The following is a 22,803-nucleotide window of genomic DNA, read 5'->3' on the forward strand; positions in this document are numbered from 1 at the left end:
AGATCACCTGAGTTTGAGAACAGCCTGACCAACATGGAGAAACCCCGTCTCTACTAAAAATACAAAATTAGCCGGCGTGGTGGCACATGCCTGTAATTTCAGCTATTCGGGAGGCTGAGGCAGGAGAATCACTTGAACCTGGGAGGCGAAGGTTGTGGTGAGCCGAGATCGAGCCACTGCACTCCAGCCTGGGTGGCTGAGGGAGACTCCGTCTCAACAACAACAAAAAAAGTCAGCAATGAACTCGCTGTGCTGGCCCAAGGGCAGGAGAAGAAAGCCGCCCTTAAAGGAGAAATTTGCAAAGACAAAATGAGGTGATGAGAAAAAGCTGAGTTCTAGGAAATACCTGAGAGATCATCCAGGTGGTTCACAAATAGCAGAAAATCCAGGTGCAGTGTGAGAGGAGTGAGTAGGTTAGATAGGAATCTGGATGGCTGAGCTGTAAGGACATAAGCACTGACCTCCCGCAACCTTGACAAAGATCAAAGCAAGAATTTTTTTTTTTTTTTTGAGATGGAGTCTGGCTCTATCACCCAGGCTGGAGTGCAGTGGCGTGATCTGAGCTCACTGCAACCTCTGCCTCCTGGGTTCTAGCGATTCTCGCCAAACATGCTATTTGCTGTCTCATTTCTATCTCTCGCCATCCTTTGCAGCAAATGCTGTACATTTTCATTGATGAAGGAACTAGGTTTAACCAGAAAGGTTGAGCACATACTCCCGTAGCTGGCTAGGATTACAAATGGGAAGGAAACCCTGGCCTCCTGGGGCCCCAAGTCTTCCCCTTCCTTGAGTCATTTATTATTGTGAGCACTTACCATTTTCAAGCCCCTCCTTACCTCTCCAACCCCCACCTTTTTGAGTTCCTCTCTATGCCTCAAGGTCAAAGGAACTCTAGTGGTTTCATTAAATAAAATCAGAAATGTTTCCGCTTGATAAAAACAAAGTTGCTCTCAAAAATGTTCACTACCGCACTGTTTTTTTTCTTTTCTCTCTCTCTTTTTTTTTTTGAGACTAAGTCTCACTCTGTCGCCCAGAATGGAGTGCAGTGGTGTGATCTCGGCTCACTGCAACCTCCACCTCCAGGGTTCAAAGGATTCTCCCACCTCAGCCCCCTGAGTAGCAGGGATTATAGGTGTGAGCCACACCGCACCCAGCTTTTTAATTTTTTTTAAATTTATTATTATTATTTTTGAGATGGAGTCTCACTCTGTCACCCAGGCTGGAGTGCAGTGGGGCGATCTTGGCTCACTGCAACCTCTGCCTCCTGGGTTCAAGCAATTCCCCTGCCTCAGCCTCCCGAGGACCTGGGACTACAGGTATCCACCACCACGCTGAGCTAATTTTTGTATTTTTAGTAGAGACCATGTTGGCTAGGATGGTCTCGATCGCTTGACCTCGTGATCTGCCTGCCTCGGCCTCCTAAAGTTCTGGCATTATAGGCATGAGCCACTGTGCCCAGCCTATTTATTTATTTTTTGAGACACGGTCTCACTCTGTCCCCAGGCTGGAATGCAGTGGCACAATCTTGGCTCACTGCAACCTCTGCCTCCCGGGTTCAAGCAATTCTCTTGCCTCAGCCTCCCAAGTAGCTGAGATTACAGGTGCGCACCACCATGCCTGGGTAATTTTTGTATTTTTTTGGTAGAGACGGGGTTTCGCCATGTTGCCCAGGCTAGTCTCGAACTCCCGGCCTCAAGTGATCGTCCGCCTCGGCCTCCCAAAGTGCTGGGATTACAGGTGTGAGCCACTGCGCTCTGCCAAAATACTATATTTAAATATTTGTTGAGTGGATGACTGGTGGAATGATTTTCTTCTGGTTATTTCTCTGTGTTTTCCAATGTATTTATAACGAATACATGTTGGCGTTACTAGTAATAGGGATCACCTAATTTCTATTTGAATCAGTGTTTGAAAAAATTTACGAAGGTGTGTCTGACTAAGGCAAGCTAGGATCAAAGGGAGCAGGGTGGCTTGGGGCGGAGACCAGGGGGAATGAGAGGGTGGGAAGGGGTGGGCTTTAATCCTATCAAAGTTGAGTGGGCTCTCAGCCTATATAAGAACGCAGCCGCAGTGAGCCCTGTTCTTTCTGGAAAACCTGAGGTGTGGATGTATCATTGGCCTCTGTGAGTATTGCCATGTTATTTTATTTTCTTTTATTTTACTTTATTTTTTAGGGTCAGGATCTCACTGTCGCCCAGGATGAAGTGCACAGGTAGGATGATGGCGTCTTGCAGCCTCGACCTCCTGGGACTCACCCTTTTAGCCTCCAGTAGCTGGGACCCCAGGCGCGCACCACCATTCCCATGTGCGTTTTTTTGGCTTTTTTTTTTTTTTTTTTTTTTTTGGAGAGATGGGGTTTTCTATGTTATCCAAGCTGGTCTCGAACTCCTGGGCTCAAGCAATCCTACCACCGTAGCCTTCCGAGTAGCTGGGACTACAGGCTTGAGCCACTCCGCCCAGCCGGGCTGTACTTTTGTTCTATTTCTGTGATTTTTTTCAGTCTTAAGGACGAAGGCCCCACTGTCCCTCACACGTGTTCCTTCCTACTTGGATGGTACTCAGTCCTCATGGCTTGGATCTGGAGGCTATGGGCGGGGGAGTGCTTTGAATATCTATACGTGGAAAGCCTTGTTTTCTTACTTTTTAAGAAAGGGTAGTTAAATTCGTGTTTTGTAGACCTTCAACAGTTCATCAAGGGCTACTCTCCACCTCCTTGCTTAAAAGCCTCTTCTGATGGGTAAGTGCTTCCACTTGCGATCGCCGCCTTGCCGCATCCCCTCAGCCTGTGGCACTCAAACTGTGGGGGCACTTTCTGCTCTCTGGTGAAAGTGCCGCCATCTTTTGAGTGTTACCGCTTGAGAAAACTCAACCTGCGGAGAATATACCATTTTGATTGGGTGGCGGGGGGGGGTGGGTAGCAGGATGGCCCTAGAACCTGCCTATGGCCGTTTCCTCGTAATATAGATTTCTTGGCCAGGGCTCTTGCAGATGGAGCTGCTCACCCTGTGGGCCTCAAATGTGGAGCACTATTCTGATGTCCAAGTGGAAAGTGCTGCGACATTTGAGCGTCACCGGTGACGCCCATATCAACGGATGCCGTGGAGCTCGGTCTTCTGCAGGAACTAAAGAGCCTGTGGTTTTGATTCCCAGCCGGAAACTGTCTTGGGTACAGGTCCCTTACAGCGTCTGGCTCCGGAAAACCTGGGGAAGGAAGGGGGCCTCCTGGGCTTTCACCTGACACCATTAAGGGAATCTGGGTTAGATGGTGAAAGGAACAGAACGTTCAGAGGGCGGCTGTGCGCCTGCGCCGGGCACGGTGGCTCACACCTGTAATCCCAGCACTTTGGGAAGCCGAGGCGGGGCGGATCATGAGGTCAGGAGATTGAGACCATCCTGGCTAACACGGTGAAACCCCTTTTATACTAAAAGTACAAAAAATGAGCCGGGCGTGGTGGCGGGCGCCTGTAGTTCCAGCTACTTGGGAGGCTGAGGCAGGAGAATGGCCTGAACCCGGGAGGCGGAGCTTGCAGTGAGCTGAGATTGCGCCACTGCACTCCAGCCTGTGCGACAGAGCAAGACTCATTCTCAAAAAAAAAAAAAAAAAAAGCAGCTGTGACCAAGGGGCTGTATGCACAAAGAAAGGAATACTTTTTGCTGTTGGTGTTATAATTGATATGTAACTTTCCTCTTCCCCCATAGCAAGCAAATTTATTGCTGACATTTAACATGTGCTTGGATGATTGGAGGCCAACCTCTCGTAGGCAAGAAAGTCACAGTGATGGCAGATCCTTGCGAGGAGCTCATACTGGGATACTCAAAATGGGGGCGCTTTCCTTTTTGTCCGTACTGGGAAGTGCTTCGATTTTGGGGTGTCCCTGTTTGAGTAGGGCATCACGAACCATCCTGCTTCAAGGGAGCCTGCGGGTCTGACTGCAGCTTCAGCTATGACCTGGAGTTCCCGGGCTTCTCTGCGGGGCACCAGTGTGTATGCTCCGTTTTAGATAATAAAAATTGGCATATTCTGGGGTGGGCAGGATCCGGGATTCACCTGCAGATGAACAGGGCAGGAAAAGCTTGATATGGGGTGTCGGGGGAATCTGGTTGGCCTTAAAGGGAATCTGGGGTCCTGTTCCTGAATTTGGTAGGCAGCATGCATGTAAGGCTGAAGTGGGTTTGGCCAGAGCATGGGCTGGAGTGCTTCCACCCTGCTACACGGACAATGCCACAGTCTCACTTTTCCTAACTTTTTTTTTTTTTTTAAATAAAATGTTGTGAACAACATCATGTGTTTCTGGTCTATTGGGTTCCTCTTCCACCCACAAGTGCTGGGACTACAGGCATGAGCCTCATGTCTGGCGTTACTGAACCTTCTTCTATGACCCAAGTACATTGCCTAAAAATACTTGTCAGTATTTTGTGCTTCCCTTCTACCCCTGTTAGAACTTAGTTATGCTCTTTGATGAGAGTTCTGCTCTTTAAACTTCAAACAAGTTTAAAAAATAAGGCCGGGCACAGTGGCAGCACTGCCGAGGCCGAGGCAGGCTGATCATGAGGTCAGATCAAGACCATCCTGGCTAACACGGTGAAACGACATCTCTACTAAAAAATACAAAAAAATTAGCTGGGCGTGGCGGTGGGTGCCTGTAGTCACAGGCTGAGGCAGAAAGGGCATGAACCCCGGAGGTGGAGCTTGCAGCCAGCCGAGGTTGTGCCACTGCACTCCATCCTGGGTGACAGAGCAACAATGTCTCAAAAATTAAACCACCCGGGCTGAAGTGTGGTGGTACCATCACAGATCCCTGCAGGCCTGAGCTCCCTAGATCAAAAGATCCTCCCATATAAGCACCCCCTCACCCCACCCTTAGTAGCTGGCACCACAGGAGTGTGTCCCCCCATGCTCCGCTAAAGTTTAGTAGAAATTGGGGTCTCATACATTGCCCAGCTTGGCCTGAAACTTATGGGGAGTCAAACATCCCTCCTTTAGTAGAGATGGGGCTTTACCGTCTTGCCCTGTGTGGCCTCCCTGGGATGATGGGTGTGAGCCACAGTGCCAGGCCTAAGTTCATTTTTGGAAGGTTTTTTTGTTTGAGACGGTCTCGTGCTCGTTCAGGTTGGAGTGCAATGGCGCAATCTTGGTTCACTGCAACCTCCGCCAGCTTAAGCGATTCGCCTTCCTCCGCCTCCCAAGTAGCTGGGATTACAGGCATAAGCCACCACACCTGGCTATTTTTGCATTTTTTTCAGTAGAGATGCGATTTCTCCACGTTGGCCAGGCTGCTCTGGAACTCCTGACCCCAGGTGATCCACCCACCTCGGCCTCCCAAAGTGCTGAGATTATAGGCGTGAGCCACCACGTGGGGCCTTCAGTAGGTTTCTTAGTTGCTGTTTGCCATATCACTGGTTTCCAGGTCTGCTGGCCACTATCCCCTGTAACTGATCTATCCCCTGTAGGTGTTCCAAACCCTTGCGGCTGCTTTGCCCATTCCACAGTATCTGAACTGAAGTAAGATCTCAAATTCAAGGGAGTTTTGTTTTGCTATTTGTACCCGCAATTCATAAAGCAGTTGTAGCCTCTGTCCCAATACCACCACCACTGGTGGGGAGTCCGCCACGGTAACCAGGAAGACTTCTCTTTATATTTGACCTACCTGGGCCTCCTGTCATCTTTTCTACGGGCAGCTTGGGGATTGTTAGTTGAGGGGTTTTTTTTGTTTTTTTGTTTTTTGTTTTTGTTTTTTAAAGAGATGGAGTCTCGCTCTGTCGCCAGACTGGAGTGCAATGGCATGATCTTGGCTCACTGCAACCTCTACCTCCCGGATTCAAGCGATTCTTTTGCCTCAGCCTCCCGAGTAGCTGGTATTATAGGCACCCACCACCATGCCCAGCTAATTTTTTTTGGATTTTTAGTAGAGATGGGGTTTCCCCATGTTGGCCAGGCTGGTCTCACTAAACTCCTGGCCTCAAGTGATCCACCCACCTTGGCCTCCCAAAATTCTGGGATTACAGGTTTGAGCCACTGCGCCCAGCCTTTAGTTGAGTTTCTTAAGCTTGTTTAGGGTTTAGCCTGTAGGGCCAGCAGGGTGTAGGTGGGGGTGGTTTGTAAGCAGGGCTGTTTGCTTCAGAAGCAGCTGTGGAAACAGGACTGAATGCAGACATATAAAGAATATTGGGTAAATAACTTTTTAAAAAATTTACAGATAGGATCCCACTATGTTGCCCAATCTGGTCTTGAAACCTAAACAATCTCTTATCCCAAAGTGCTGGGATTGCAGAAAGCTCAAGGCACAGTTTTACGCGGTAATGGTGGGCCATTTTTAGTTTTTTTTTTTGTAGACGATCATGTCATCTAGGCTGGAATGTAGCGGTTCTATCGAGCTAGGTGTAGCCTCCACTTCCTGGACTCAAGCATTCCTTTTTCCTCAGCTTCAGTAGCTGGGTCTACGCGTGAATACCCCTTCTGGGGTAGATAAATAGTAGTACATAGAGTAGATAATTTTTTTGTGTTCAGGCGGCACCTTAAGGTTGGTGTAAAAATTCTTGGCCTTCTAAAGAGCTGGAATTACACATGAGCTGTTGCACCTGGCCAATGGGACAATTATGTCTACAGGACTGAGTCAGTATCTGATCTCTGGAGTTGTAAGGTCACTTTTTCTGAAATTGCCTCAGTCTCCTTGCAGGTTCTGGTCTGTAGATCTCCAGTGTGTGGGCTGAGCACAGCATGGGGACCTGATTTCCCACCGGGCACTGACATAGTTTAAAGATTCTTAGTTCGAATTCCTAGTAATGGGAATATAGGTTTCTGTGTATTGAAATGGGAATATGGATTTTTTTTTTTTTTTTAAGACAGAGTCTTGCTCTGTCACTAGGCTGCAGTGGCACAATCTCGGCTCACTGCAACCTCCACCTCCTGGGTTCAAGTGATTGCCCTGCCTCAGCCTCCTGAGTAGCTGGGACTATAGGCGCCCTCCACCACGCCCTGCTAATTTTTTGTATTTTAGTAGAGATGGGGTTTCACCATGTTGGCCAGGATGGTCTTGATCGCCTCACCTTGTGATCCACCCGCCTTGGCCTCCCAAAGTGCTGGGATTACAAGCGTGAGCCTCTGCACCCAGCCAAGGGAATATGGATTCCTTTTTTTTTTTTTTTTTGAGATGGCATCTCACTCTGTCACCCAGGCTGGAGTGCAATGGCGTTATCTCGGCTCACTGCAACCTCTGTCTCCCAGGTTCAAGTGATTCTCCTGCCTCAGCCTCCCCAGCAGCTGGGACTATAGGTGCATGCCACCACACCCAGCTAATTTTTTGTGTTTTTAGTAGAGATGGGGTTTCACCGTGTTAGTCAGGATGGTATTGATCTCTTGACCTAGTGATCCGCCTGCCTCGGCCTCCCAAAGTGCTGGGATTACAGGCATGAGCCACCGTGCCCAGCCTAATTTTTGTATTTTTAGTAGGTTTCACCATGTTGGCCAGGCTGGTCTCGAACTCCTGATCTTAGCTGATCTGCCTGCCTCCGCCTCCGAAAGTATTTGGATTACAGGCGTGAGCCACCGCACCTGGCAGGCTCTGTATTTTTGTTGAAAGCACAGTGTATAATAGGTTATGGCCAGCCTACACGTGGCCTTGTAGGTGTCAGTTCTTGGCAGGGCCCAGTGAATTCCAGGCAGGGGGCCATCCTGACATGCCTGCCACGTTAAGATTTCAGGCATTATCCCCTCCAGCAAGGGAGGATCAGGGCTGTTGGCATAACAAGCATTCTGAGGGTTAGCTTGCATACCAGTCTCTTCCCAAATGCTGAGTGCCCCATGTATCCTGTGACATTTGAGAACAGGCTTTCCTCAACTTGGCACAATTTGCCTTTGGACCAAGTGCTTTGTCCTGTGCATTCCTTGCTGGATGTTGGCACGTATTCCTAGTGTCGTCCACTAGATGGCAGTGGCACCCACCCCAGAGCTCAAATATTACTATGTCCTGATGTAGCCAGGGCTTGGCAGGGCTGGGTGGCCTCTGAGGGCCCCTACTGGCCATTTTTCACCGTCTCCCTCTGTTGCCCAGGCTGGGGCGCAGTGGTGCAATGACAGCTCACTGCAGCCTCGACCTCCTGGGCTCAAGCGATCTTCCCACCTCAGTCCCCAGAGTAGCTGGGACTACAGGCATGTGCTGCTACTCCTGGGTAATTAATTGTACTAATTAATAGTAGTTGGCTAATTAGTAATAGTGGAGTCTTGCTATGTTGCTTAGGCTGGTCTCTAACTCCTAGACTTAAGCAACCCATCTTGCCTCCACCTTCGAAAGTACGGGGGTTACAGGCGTGAGACACCGCACCTGGCCCCTGTTGGGCTTTACCCCTCCTGTTAGGGGCCATCAAACCTCTCTTAGTTGGTCATCCCTTAAAACTCCGTCAAACTTTTTTTTTTTTTTGAGATGGAGTCCCACTCTGTCGCCCAGGCTGGAGTGCAGTGGCGCGATCTCGGCTCACTGCAACCTCCACCTCCCGGGTTCAAGCGATTCTCCTGTCTCAGCCTCCTGAGTAGCTGGGACTACAGGTGCCCACCACCATGCGTGGCGAATTTTTTTTTATTTTTAGTGGAGACAGGGTTTCACCATCTTGGCCAGGCTGATCTCAAACTCCTGACCTCGTGATCCACCTGCCTCGGCCTCTCGAAGTGCTGGGATTACATACATGAGCCACCACGCCTGGCCAGCTCTGTCAAACATTAATTTGATCCCAAGCAGAGGGACTTTTGATCTCAATCTGCATGAGTCTGTCTCTAGGAAGGAGGCTGATCATTATGCTGTGGGGGTGATGAGCACCCTCCCATCTTCCTCTGTCCAGATCTCAGGGGAGAGCCAGCAGATAGGACCATTCAGCAGCCAATGTCCAAATAAGGTTTTGTTACTCGAAGCGCTGCCAACCTACTGTGGGTCATTTTATTCAGGTCCATCCCAAATAACCTGTGGACACAAGAGTTGATATTATTCCAGTGCACTACTGTGGCATTCAATTAATAAGCCTTAAGTATCTATCGTGCACTACCGTGGTAAGATCATTCCATGATCCTCCAGAAATTCCACCCAACGCTGCTGGAAAGTAGGCTTACCGCATGCTACATGCAAGTCCCCAAGCTGTGTTAACTGCATAATTTTTTTTTTTTGAGACAGAGTCTCATTCTGTCACCCAGGCTGGAGTGCAGTGGAGAGATCTCGGCTCACTGCAACCTCCGCCTCCCAGGTTCAAGCGATTCTCCTGCCTCAGCCTCCCCAGTAGCTGGGACTACAGGCGCCCGCCACCACGCCCGGCTAATTTTTTGTATTTTTAGTAGAGACAAGGTTTCACCGTGTTAGCCAGGATGGTCCTAATCTCCTAACCTCGTGATCCACCCGCCTCGGCCTCCCAAAGTGCTGGGATTACAGGCGTGAGCCACCACACCCGGCCATAATTTTTTTTAATACTGAGTCTTGCTGTCACCCAGGCTGGAGTGGGGTGGTGTGACCTCGGCTCACTGCAACCTCCACATCCCACGTCCTAGTGATCCTCCCACCTCAGCCTCCCTAGTAGCTGGGACTATAGGTGCGTGCTACCATGCCCAGCTAATTTTTGAATTTTTAGCAGAGACAGGGATTCACCATGTTGGCCAGGCTGGTCTGGAACTCCTGACCTCAAGCGATCTGCTCATCTTGGCCTCCCAAAGTGCTGGGATTACAGGTGTGAGCCACCACACCTGGCCAATTCATAATTTATCATAGCCTTATGAAGATGCAACTATGTTCTCCATTTTTTTTTTCTTTCCCCAAGATGGAGTCTTGCTCTGTTGCCCAGGCTAGAGTGCAGTGGCATGATCTCAGCTCACTGCAACCTCCGCCTCCTGGCTTCAAGCGATTCTCCTCCCTCAGCCTCCCAAGTAGCTGGGATTACAGACACGTGCCACCATGCCTGGCTAATTTTTGTATAGAGCCACCCGCTCCCAGCCGTAAGTTTTTGTATTTGTAGTAGAGATGTGGTTTTGCTATGTTGGCCAGGCTGGTCTTGAACTCCTGGCCTCAAGTGATTTGCCTGCCTTGGCCTTTTTTTTCTTGAGACAAGTTCCTGCTGGGTCACCCAGTGGCGTAATCATGGTTCACTGCAGCCTTGAACTCCTGAGCTCAAAGGATCCTCCCACCTCAGCCCCCTGAGTAGCTTTGACTAGAGGTGTGCGCCACCATACCTGGTGTGTGCGTCTGTGTGTGTGTGTGTAAAGAAAGCAATTTTCCTAACTCAGCCTGTCAAAGTACTGGGATTACAGGCGCCATCCCCTGCACCCTGCCTAAACTTTGATTGCATCACTGCACTCCAGCCTGGGCCACAGCAAGATCCTGTCCAAAAAAAAAGCAATTGGAGTTTGAACCCAGGCAGAGTAATTCTAGATTCTCACTCGAATTACAGTGACCTCCAATGCAATTGGTGAGCCACGATGGTCCCCTTCAACAGACAAGGAAATTTTTTTTTTTTGAGATGGAGTCTCACTCTGTCACCCAGGCTGGAGTGCAGTGGTGTGATCTTGGGTCACTGCAAGCTCCACCTCCCAGGTTCACACCATTCTCCTGCCTCAGCCTCCTGAGTAGCTGGGACTACAGGCGCCCGCCACCACGCCCGGCTAATTTTTTGTGTTTTTAGTAGAGACGGGGTTTCGCCATGTTAGCCAGGATGGTCTCGATCTCCTGACCTCGTGATCCACCCGCCTCGGCCTCCCAAAGTGCTGGGATTACAGGCGTGAGCCACCGCGCCCAGCCTCAGACAAGGAAATTATCCAAGGTCAGTAGATGACATAGGTAATATGTGGCCTCATCTGTATGCCCCCTAATTGCATACACCAGTGCATAACGTATTTGTCCATCCAGCTTATCTACCCTCATGCTCCCAGCCCAATGTCCAGGCTCCTCCAGAAAGAACTGGTCATCATCCCTCACCAGAGGACTCGGAGTTTGCAGCCAGGATGGCTCAGCCGCTTGCAAAGCAGTCGGACGCCTGTGTCCCCTAGGGCGTTGTTCGTCAGGTAAAGGTCGGTCAAGGTCTGGTTGATCCCCAGGGTGAAGTAAAGATTCTTACAAGCCTTGGCTGTGAGGCCACAGCTATCCAGCCTGGTGAAGATAAGGAGTTGGTTAAGGTAATACCAGGGGCTACTTATGTTATTTGGAGTCAGAGTCTCACCCTGTCTCCCAGGCTGGAGTACAGTGGTGAGATTTCAGCTCACTGCAACCTCCGCCTCCCAGATTCAAGCGATTCTCCTGCCTCAGCCTCCTGAGTAGCTGGGATTACAGGCGTGCACCACCACCAATTAGTGTGGCTAATTTTTGTATCCTTTTATTTTTGTTTTGTTTGAGATGGAGTCTCCCTCTGTTGCCCATGCTGGAGTGCTGTGGCACGATCTCGGCTCACTGCAACCTCTGCCTCCCGGGTTCAAGTGATTCTCCTGCCTCAGCCTCCCCAGCAGCTGGGACTACAGGCAAGAGCCACCACACCCAACTAATTGTTGTATTTTTAGTAGAGACAGGGTTTCACCATGTTGGCCAGAATGGTCTCAATCTCTTGACCTCGTGATCCACCCGCCTCAGCCTCTCAAAGTGCTGGGATTACAGGCATGAGCCACTGTGCCCAGCCGTAATTTTTATATCTTTAGTGGAGAGGGGATTTCACCATGTTGGCCAGACTGATCTCAAACTCCTGACCTCAAGTGATCCACCAACCTTGGTCTTCCAAAGTGCTGGGATTATAGGCGTGAGCCACTACGCCCAGCCTCTGAAACATTTAAAAAAATTATCTGGGTTAGGCCGGGCATGGTGGCTCACGCCTGTAATTCCAGCACTTTGGGAGGCCGAGGCAGGCGGATCACCTGAGGTCGGGAGTTCAAGACCAGCCTGACCAACATGAGAAACCCCGTCTCTACTAAAAATACAAAATTAGCTGGGGTGGTGGCACATGCCTGTAATCCCAGCTACTTGGGAGGCTGAGGCAGGAGAATTACTTGAACCCGGGAGGCAGAGGTTTCGGTGAGCCCAGATCGCACCATTGCACTTCAGCCTGGGCAAAAAGAGCGAAACTCCGTCTCAAAAAAAAAAAAATATCTGGGCTAGATGGTGCATGCCTGTAATCCCAGCTACTCGGGAGGCTGAGGCAGGAGAATTGCTTGAACCTGGGAGGTGGAGGTTGCAGTGAGCCAAGATCGTGCCACTGCACTCCAGGGTGACAGGGAGGCCCTGTTTAAAAAAAAAAAAATCCCAAATAAACTAGATGATGCCTCATCCCATTCTAAATCCTTCAGATTAGGGCTACAGCTGGCCTGGCAGAAAGGTGAGGGAGAGAGTCACAATTAACATTTGATTGGAATTTACAGAGCACCAGATTGAATTATTATTATTATTTTTTTCTCGAGATGGAGTCTTTCTCTGGCACCTAGGCTGGAGTGCAATGGTGTGATCTCCACTCACTGCAACCTCCACCTCCTGGGTTCAAGTGATTCTCTTGCCTCAGCCTCCTGTGTAGCTGGGATTACAGACACCCACCACCACTCCAGGCTAATTTTTGTATTCTTAATAGAGATGGCCATGTTGGCCAGGCTGGTCTCGAACTCCTGACCTCATGATCTGTCCGCCTTGGACTCCCAAAGTGCTGGGATTACAGGCATGAGCCACCGTGCCCGGCCTGAATTATTATTTTTGAGACAGAGTCTTGCTCTATCACCCAGGCTGGAGGGCAGTGGCATGATCTCAGCTCACTGTAATCTCACCTCCCAGGTTCAAGTCATTCTCCTGCCTCAACCTCCTGAGTAGCTGGGATTACAGGCATGCGCCACCACACTGGGTTAATTTTTGTATTTTTGTAGAATGGTGTTTCACCGTTTTGGCCAGGCTGGTCTCGAACTCCTGACCTCAGCTGATCCACCTGCCTCGGCCTCCCAAAGTGCTGGGATTGCAGGCATTAAGCTACCGTGCCCAGCCTCTTTTGTAATTTTTAAATTTTAATTTTTTTTTTTTTTTTGAGACAGAGTTTCACTCTTGTTGCCCAGGCTGGAATGCAGTGGCATGATCTCTGCTCACTGAAACCTCTACTTCCCAGGTACAAGCGATTCTCCTGTCTCAGCCTCCCAAGTAGCTCGGATTACAGGCATGTGCCACCAGGCCCGGCTATTTTTTTTGTATTTAGTAGAGACAGGGTTTCACCATGTTAGGCTGGTCTTGAACTGCTGACCTCAGGTGATCACCCACCTCGGCTTCCCAAAGTGCTGGGATTACAGGCATGCGCCATCGCGCCTGGCCTTAAGTTTTTAAAATTTTAAGTCGGCTAGCACCCCCAAATCAGAATAAGTTCAGAGAGACTTCCTGTCTTTTCTTTCCACCTCTCTTCTTGCTACCTGAATCTTCTGTAGTGAAGCAGGATAGTTCATAAATAGAAAAATGAAGGATGAGAAAGCGCTTCCACTGTCCAAACGTGACCACTGCCACCCCGTCACTCCCTGATGCTCACCACAGTTTCTGGAGTCTGCAGGCAGGATGTTGCAGCCCCTCAGCCAGCAACCACAGGCCCCAGTCTCCCAGGTCGTTGAAACTCAAGTCCAGCTCCCGGAGGTTGTGGTTGGCCTGGAGCACCACAGAAAGACCCTCACAGGCGGCAGAGCCCAGCTGGCAGATGCCCAACCTGCAAAGACAGGATGCTAGGGCGGAGTGGGAGGCATTCCTCCTGCAAAATCTGCTGGGAGGGCCCTGTGCCAAGCCCTGTGCTGGTTGCAGACAGAGGGACAGACTCAATCTCTACCCTTGAGAGACAAAAAGAAAAAGACGACAGAAGTAGGAAGATGAGAGGAAGGGAGGAATAAGAGAACAGAAGGAAGCAACTAAGAATCAGGCCAGGTGCCCTGGCTCATGCCTGTCATCCCAGCATCTTGGGAGGCTCGAGGCTGGAGGGTTTTTTGAGGTCAGGAGTTTGTGACCAGTCTGGACAACCAATAACTTGTCTGTACAAAAAAAAATTTTTTTTTCTTTTTGCGATGGAGTTTCCCTCTTGTTGTCCAGGCTGGAGTGCAATGGTGCAATCTCAGCTCACTGTAACCTCCACCTCCCAAGCTCAAGCGATTCTCCTGCCTCAGTCTCCCAAGTAGATGGGATTACAGGCATGTGGCAACATGCCCGGCTAATTTTTGTACTTTTAGTACAAGCGGGGTTTCACCGTGTTGGTCAGGCTGGTTTCGAACTCCTGACCTCAGGTGATCCACCCGCCTCAGCCTCCTATCTACAAATTTTTTTTTTTTTTCAGACAGAGTCTTGCAATGTCGCCCAGGCTGGAGTGCAGTGGCGTGATCTTGGCTCACTGCAACCTCCGCCTCCTGGGTTCAAGTGATTCTTCTGCCTCAGCCTCCTGAGTAGCTGTGACTACAGGTGCACACCACCATGCCCAGCTAATTTTTGTATTTTTAGTAGAGACGGGGTTTCACCAGTTGGCCAGGATGGTCTCCATCTCTTGACCTCGTGATCCACCTGCCTCAGCCTCCCAAAGTGCTGGGTTTACAGGCATGAGCCACCGCGCCCAGCCGCGTGTGATTTTTTGTTTTTTGTTTTTTGCTGGTGCCTTGATAAAAAAAATACACAAAGTGTGTTTTTTGAGCACTTCTACCCACGTCTTATACTAGTCACTAGGAGATACAGTTGGCATAGCTCCTATGCTTGTGGAATGCCACCACACACACATATACACAAATTACAAATTTTTCTTTTGAGATGGAGTCTCGCTCTGTCGTCCAGGCTGGAGTGCAGTGGCACAATCTCAGCTCACTGCAACCTCCGGCTCCCAGGTTCAAGCAATTCTTCTGCCTCAGCCTCCTGAGTACCTGGATATCAGGCGTCCGCCACCATGCCTGGCTAATTTTTATATTTTTAGTAGAGACGGGGTTTCACCATGTTGGCCAGGCTGGTCTTGAACTCCTGACCTCAGGTCATTCTCCCACCTTGGCCTCCCAACGTGCTAAGATTACAGGTGTGAGCCACCGCATCCTGCCTTCAGATTTCAATAAATGATGCTGAGGGGGAAGTATGAGGTCACATAGGATCATAAACCCAGATTTTAGCTAGGGATTAGAAAGGGTGTCCAGCTGGGTGTAGTGGGTCACACCTGTAATCCCAGCACTTTGGAAGGCCAAGGCCAGAGGATCTCCTAAGGCCAGGAGTTTGACACCAGCCTAGGCAACAAATCGAGACCTTGTCCCTACAAAAAATAAATAAAAATTGGCCAGGCGCAGTGGCTCACGCCTGTAATCCCAGCACTTTGGGAGGCCGAGGCAGGTGGATCATGAGGTCAGGAGAGAGAGACCATCCTGGCTAACACGGTGAAACCCCATCTCTACTAAAAAAAATGTTTTTAAAAATTAGCCGGGCATGGTGGCGGGCACCTTTAGTCCCAGCTACTCGGGAGGCTGAGGCAGGAGAATGGTGTGAACCCAGGAGGTGGAGCTCGCAGTAAGCCGAGATCGCGCCACCGCACTCCAGCCTGGGCGACAGGGCAAGGCTCGTCTCAAAAAAAAAGTAAAAATTAGCCAGCTGTGGTGGCATGCGCTTGCAGTCCCAGCTACTCAGGAGGCTGAGTTGGGAGGATGGCTTCAGCCCAGGAGGTCGAGCTATGATCACACCACTGCACTCCAGCACTGGTGACAGAGCAAGACCCTGTCTCGAAATACAAAGTAAAGAGTGTTCAGAAGAAAAATTGAACTTCTCCGGGCAAAGAGGGGACAGAGAGCAGAAGGCATGCCAGGGAATAAGAATTGCTTGTGCAAAGGGCCGTGCATCAGAAAACCCCCCCCTTTTTTTTTTTGAGACAGAGTTTCGCTCTTGTTGCCCAGGCTGGAGTGCAATGGCGCCATCTCAGCTCACAGCAACTTCCACCTCCCGGGTTCAACGGATTCTCCTGCCTCAGCCTCGCGAGTAGCTGGCATTATAGGCATGCGCCACCATGCCTGGCTACTGTTGTATTTTTAGTACAGATGGGGTGTTTCTACATGTTGGTCAGGCTGGTCTCGAATTCCCCACCTCAGGTGATCCTCCCACCTCGGCCTCCCAAAGTGCTGGAAGTAAGGTGTCAGCCACCATGCCCGGCCAGAAAAATCCTTTTAAAAAGGCTGATGTAGGCTGGGTGCAGTGGCTCAAACCTGTAATCCCAGCACTTTGGGAGGCCAAGGCGGGCAGATCATGAGGTCAGTAGATCGAGACCATCCTGCTAACAGGATGAAACCCTGTCTCTACTAAAAATACAAAAAATTAGCTGGGCGTGGTGGCGGGCGCCTGTAATCTCAGCTACTTGGGAGTCTCAAAAAAAAAAAAAAAAAGGCTGATGTAGTAGCTAGAGTTTAGGAGCAGAGACAACCTGGCCTCCGTGGTCCCAGGTGAGAGGGCTGCGTTCATGTATTGGGACTCCTAGCGTGGTGAGCAAAACGGGACTCACCGGAGGGTCTGGAGCTTGCACGTGGGATGCCTGAGGCCCTCACACAGCAGCAGCACCCCGAGGTCCCCCAGCTCATTCAGGCTCAGGTCCAGCTCTCTCAGGCTCTGGTTCACACTGAGAGTTGAGGCCAGCTCGTCACAGGCAGCAGCAGTGAGGCGGCAGATCTTCAGCCTGCACAAAGTCCAATTCAACAAGCATTATGGAGGCTTTCCTTTCTTTTTTTTTTTTTTTTTTTTTGAGACAGAGTCTCACTCTGTTGCCCAGGCTGGAATGCAGTGGTGCAATCTCGGCTCAGCTGCAACCTCCACCTCCCATGTTCAAGTGATTCTCCTGCCTCAGCCTCCCGAATAGCTGGGACTACAAGCGTGTGGCATCACGCCTAGTTTTTGTATTTTTAGTAGAGACAGGGTTTCTCACCATGTTGGCTAGGGTGGTCTCGAACTCCTGACCATGGGTGATATGCCTGCCTCAGCCTCCCAAAGGACTGGAATTACAGGCGTGAGCCACTGCGCCTAAGCCCCCAATCTTAACAGTAATGCATTTTCAGACAATCTAATTTAAAAATGGGCAAAAGGGCCCGGCCTGGTGGCTCACACCTGTAATCCCAGCACTTTGGGAGGCCGAGGCTGGCAGATCACCTGAGGTCGGGAGTTTGAGACCAGCCTGACCAACATGGAGAAACCCCCTCTCTACTAATAATACAAAATTAGACTGGGCACAGTGGCTCACGCCTGTAATCTCAGCACTTTGGGAGGCTGAGGTGGGTGGATCACCTGAGGTTGGGAGATGGAGACCATCCTGGCTAACATGGTGAAACCCCGTCTCTACTAAATACAAAAAATTAGCTGGGCATGGCGGCGCATGCCTGTATTCCCAGCTACTTGGGAGGCTGAGGCAGGAGAATCACTTGAACCCAGGAGGCGGAGGTTGCCGTGAGCTGAGATCACGCCATTGCACTCCAGCCTGGGCAACAAGAGTGGAACTCCATCTCAAAAATAAATAAATAAATAAATAAAAATAAATGAGCAAAAGACTTGCATACACATTTCTTCAAGGAAGGTGTACAAATGGCCAAAAAGCACCTGAAAAGATGCTCAATCTCAATAATCATTGGGGAAATACAAATGAAAACCACAATGAGATAGCATCTCATACCCATTAGGATGCCTACTATTAAAAATAAATAGAATGCGGCTGGGCATGGTGGCTCACGCCTGTAATCCCAGCACTTTGGGAGGCCGAGGCGGGCGGGTCACGAGGTCAGGAGATCAAGACCATCCTGGCTAACACGGTGAAACCCCGTCTCTACTAAAAATACAAAAAATTAGCCGGGCGTGGTGGCGGGCGCCTGTAGTCCCAGCTACTCGGGAGGCCGAGGCAGGAGAATGGTGTGAACCCAGGAGGCGGAGCTTGCAGTGAGCAGAGATGACGCCGCTGCACTCCAGCCTGGGTGGCAGAGGGAGACTCTGTCTCAAAAAAAAAAAAAAGAAAAGAAAACTGGGGAAGATGGTACATTTTATGTTGCATGTATTTTACCACAATTAAATTTACTTTTTATTTTATTAGGGACAGGGTCTCACCCTGTCACCCAGTCTGGGGTACAGTGGCTTGATCCCCGCTCACTGCAGCCTTGGCCTCCGAGGCTCCTGAATAGCTGGGACTCCAGACACATACCACCCACCCCAGCTAATTATGTTTATTTTTTGTAGAGATGAAGTCTCACTGGTTCCCAGGCTGCTCTTGAGCTCCTGTACTCAAGCCATTCTCCTGCCTTGGCCTTCCAAAGGGTTGTGATTACAGGCGTGAGCCACCGCGCCCGGCCCTTCTGAATATTTTTGATCCATGGTTGATGAAATTCACGAATGCAGAACCCGTGGACACAGAGGGCTGACTGTGGCTCAGTGGCATGAAGTAGTTTCACGCTATTGGGAAACCATCACTGCTATCCATCTCTGGAACTTTTTTTTTTTTGAGACGGAGTTTCATTTTTGTTGTCCAGGCTGGAGTGCAATGACACAGTGTTGGCTCACCACAACCTCCGCCTCCCAAGTTCAAGTGATTCTCCTGCCTCAGCCTCTCGAGTAGTTGGGATTACAGGCATGTGCCACCATGCCTGGCTAATTTTGTATTTTAGTAGAGATGGGGCTTCTCCATGTTGGTCAGGCTGGTCTCGAACTCCAGACCTCAGGTGATCTGCCCACCTTGTCCTCCCAAAGTGCTGGGATTACAGGCATCAGCCACCGTACCTGGCCCATCTCTGGAACTTTTTCATCTTCCGAAATGGAACCTCTGCTCCCGTTAAACGGTAACTCCCCATTTCTTCCTGTTCTAGGCCTTGGCAGCCACTATTCTACTTTGTTTTTTGAGATAGAGTCTCACTCTGTCACCATGGCTGGAGTGCAGTGACGTGATCTCAGCTCACTGCAACTTCTGCCTCCCAGGTTCAAGTGATCCTCCTGCCTCAGCCCCCTGAGTAGCTGTGATTACAGGCGTGTGCCACCACATCCAGCTAATTTTTGTATCTTTAGTAGAGATGGGGTTTCACCGTGTTGGCCAGGCTGGTCTCAAACTCCTGACCTCAGATGATCTGCCCTCTTTGGCCTCCCAAAGTGCCGGGATTACAGGCGTGAGCCACTGCGCCCGACCTGTGGATGCATTTTTATACCATCATTCAATATGAAGAGATTTGCCATTTTATTATAGTTGACCCCAGGGAGAACTCACCACAAAGTCCGTAGTCTGCAGACTGGGTGCCTCAGTCCCTGGCATAGTAACCTCAGGCCCAAATCCTCCAGTGCATTTCCTGTCAGGTCCAACTCAACCAGATGTGGGTTGGTGCCGAGCACAGAAGCCATCTCCTGACAAGCCCCGGACTCCAGCTGACACTTCCTCAACCTTGGGAGGAAGGAGAGGTTGAAGGGGGCGCCATCTTGCTTTTCTATGTCGTGATCACTCATGCCCCAGCCTGTTTATTTTATTATTTAGGAACAGGTTCTTGCTCTGTCACCCAGGGTGAAGTTCAGTGGAGTGATATCAACTCGCTGAAGGCTCGACCTCCGGGCTCCCGTGATCCTCCTGCCTCAGCCTCCTGAGTAACTGGGAATACATGTGTGCACCACCATACCTGCCTAATTTTGTTTGTTTTTTGTGTTTTTTTTTTTTTTTTTGAGGTAGAGCCTCATTCTGTCGCCCAGGCTGGAGTACAGTGGCATGATCTTGCCTCACTGCAACCTCCACCTCCTGGGTTCAAGTGATTTTCATACCTCAGTCTCTCGAGTAGCTGGGAATACAGGCTGGGCTACAGGTGTGTGCCACCACGCCCAGCTTAGTTTTGCATTTTTAGTAGAGACGGGGTGTTTCTCCATGTTGGCCAGGCTGGTCTCGAACTCCTGACCTCAGGTGATCCGCCTGCCTTGGCCTCCCAAAGTGCTGGGATTATAGGCGTGAACCACCGCTCCTGGCCCATACCTGGCTAATTAAAAAAAAATTTTTTTTGTAGGTTGGGTGCAGTGGCTCACACCTGTAATTCCAGCACTTTGGGAGCCCAAGGTGGGTGGATCATTTGAGGTCGGGAGTTCAAGACCAGCCTGGCCAACGTGGGGAAACCCCATCTCTACTAAAAATACAAAAAAAAGTTAGTTGGGTGTGGTGGTGGGTGCCTGTAATCCCAGCTACTTGGGAGCCTGAGGCAGGAGAATCACTTGAACGCAGGAAGTGGGGGTTGCAGTGAGCCGAGATTGTGCCACTGCACCCCAACTTGGGCAACATAGCAAGACCCCGTCTCGGGAGAAAAAAAGAAGAGATGGGGGATGGCCCCAGGGACTCTTCATCATGTGGAATTGAGTGTGGAGTCAGAGGAGGGCAGAAGGAGGTCTTCTGAAGTGCCTGGAGTCCAGGGCCAGGGTCTTAGGTCATGGAGTTAAGGGCCAGCCCTGATTTAAAGGTGGAGATTTGGGGATTACCAGCATTTTGTGATATTTCATGCCCCAGGAGACAATGAGCTTAAGAAGTTGCTCCCAGGGATAGAGACTCACTGAATCATCTGCAGCCTGCACTGGGGATGCCGCAGGCCCTCACAAAGCAGCATCATGCCTGGGAATCCAACGCCGTTGCCACTGAGATCCATCCTTGTCAAATTCTTATTGGCTATGAGAGCTGCAGAGAGGTCCTCGCAGGCTGAGCTGGAGATGCGGCACCTCTTCAGCCTGGGGTGGAAAAGAGGAGAAAGAGCTGGTCATTTCTTTTGCTCCAGTTTTGTGGATTATTTTCTTTTGCTTTTTTTTTTTTTTTCTGAGACAGAGTCACTCTGTCACCCAGGCTGGAGTGCAGTGGCACAATCTTGGCTCACTGCAACCTCCGCCTCCCAGGTTCAAGCGATTCTCCTGCCTCAGCCTCCCAAGCAGCTGGGATTACAGGCGCCTGCCACCACGACCTCCTGATTTTTGTATTTTTTGTAGAGATGGCATTTTGCCATGTTGGCCAGGCTGGTCTCAAACTCCTGACCTCAAGTGATCTGCCCACCTTCACCTGTCAACATACTGGGATTACAACGTGAGCCACGGCACCTGGCTTTGTGACACTTTTTTATGGCAGCCGTAGCCAACGAATACACCATCCCGTGATAGAACCTTTGTGACCGATCCCCATGAGAGGCCACGGTGGGGACCACCTGAAACGCCCAGACCAGCCTGCACTCACCTCAGGTTCTGAAGTTTGCAGTTGGGGTGTCTGAGTCCTTGACAGAGCAGCTTCACCCCCCGGCTGCCCAGGGCATTTCGGTACAGAGACAGCTCTATCAGGTTTGGATTGGTGCACAGGGCCGCTGCCAGATGTTCACTGTAGGCGTCCAGCAGAACAGTCCTCTCTGGTCTGCTTGAAGGAAAGACAGGCCACTCTCTGGTGTTACTGGTGCTTGACAACTATGGCCTTTGCATGTCATTTCACCGTTTATGAAGCATGCTATCCTTTTTTGAGACGGAGTTTCGCTCTTGTTGCCCAGGCTGGAGTGCAATGGCTCAATCTCAGCTCACCACAACCTCCGCCTCCTGGGTTCAAGCGATTCTCCTGCCTCAGCCTCCAGAGTAGCTGGGATTACAGGCATGAGCCACCACGCCCAGTTAATTTTGTATTTTTAGTAGAGATGGGGTTTCACCTGTTGGCCAGGCTGATCTACTCCTGACCTCAGGTGATCTGCCCGCCTCAACCTCCTGAAGTGCTGGGATTACAGGCATGAGCCACCACATCCGGCCAAAGCATGCTATCTTTTAATTTTTTTTTTTCTTTTTTTTTTTAGAGGCCCTTGCCCTGTTGTCTAGGCTGGAGTGCATGGTGAGATCATGGCTCACTGTAGGCTTGACCTCCCGGGCTTAAGCAATCCTCCCACCTCAGCCTCCTGAGAACCTGGGGCTACAGGTGTGCACCATCATGACCAGCTAATTTATTTTATATTTTTAGAGATGGGGATCTCATCATGTCGTCCAGGCTACACCTGGCTCTATCTGACGCTCCTGATTGTTGATAGCTGGTTTACTTGTTTCCCTCTTTATTCTCTGTCTCGGTTCTCATTAGGATGCGTGCTCTCTTGGGACCATTGGCTTATTCACACAGTCTTCTGTCTACAGAAGATTGTTGGGTCCACAGATAAAAGGGATATAGAGGCTGGGTGTGGTGGCTCACACCTATAATCCCAGCACTTTGGGAGGCTGAGGCCGAGAGTTTGAGACCAGCCTGGCCAACGTGGTGACACCCCATCTCTACTAAAAAAATACAAAAATTAGCTGGGTGTGGTGGCACACTCCTGTGGTCCCAGCTGCTCAGGAGGCTGAGACACGCAAGGTGGAGGTTGCAGTGAGCCGAGATTGTGCCACTGCACTCCAGCCTTGGTGACAGAGCCAGACTCTCTCAAGAAAAAGGGACTTAGTAATATTTGTTGATTGAATAAATTCTCCCAGTTGTCGACCTCAATTTAGTCCCAATGGGTGTTGTTTAGTCTCTGCTGTGGCACTATTGACACTTTGGGGCCAGAGGGACTGTCCTGTATACTGTAGGATGTTTGCAGCATTCCCAGCCTTTATCCACTAGATGTCAGTAGTATTACTTGCTTCCGAGCTGTGACCACCAAAAACTTGTCTCCAAGCATTGCCAAATGTCAGAGCAAAATCACCCCTAGCTGAGAGGCACTGGTTAAGAGCATGAACCTCAAGGCCAAGGTGGGTGGATCACTTGAGGTCAGGAGTTCAAGACCAGCCTGGCTAACACAGCAAAACCCCATCTCCACTAAAAATACAAAAATTATCCTGGCATGGTGATGGGCACCTGTAATCCCAGCTACTCAGGAGGCTGAGG

General features: G+C 50.2%; 1 protein-coding gene across 3 annotated transcripts in view; it reads right to left on the reverse strand.

Moving 5' to 3' along the window:
- Positions 1-113: 113 nt before the first annotated feature.
- The window catches only part of NLRP12 (NLR family pyrin domain containing 12), a 39,022-nt gene continuing 16,332 nt past the window's right edge, over positions 114-22,803 (reverse strand). The window contains exons 4-10 of one of the 3 annotated variants that reach the window (XM_003830143.5): positions 21,157-21,327; positions 20,493-20,663; positions 19,183-19,353; positions 16,459-16,629; positions 13,498-13,668; positions 10,944-11,114; positions 114-8,951 (exon numbers count right to left, since the gene is read on the reverse strand). In XM_003830143.5, coding sequence (XP_003830191.3) covers positions 8,864-8,951; positions 10,944-11,114; positions 13,498-13,668; positions 16,459-16,629; positions 19,183-19,353; positions 20,493-20,663; positions 21,157-21,327 — 1,114 coding nt within the window. In that variant the 3' untranslated portion in view covers positions 114-8,863. Of the gene's footprint in view, positions 8,952-10,943; positions 11,115-13,497; positions 13,669-16,458; positions 16,630-19,182; positions 19,354-20,492; positions 20,664-21,156; positions 21,331-22,803 lie in introns of all 3 variants that reach the window. The other 2 variants (XM_008955557.4, XM_003830145.5) reach the window with 2 other exon arrangements.

The sequence above is a fragment of the Pan paniscus genome, chromosome 20 (genome assembly GCF_029289425.2).
Source record: "Pan paniscus chromosome 20, NHGRI_mPanPan1-v2.0_pri, whole genome shotgun sequence".
NCBI lineage: Eukaryota > Metazoa > Chordata > Mammalia > Primates > Hominidae > Pan > Pan paniscus.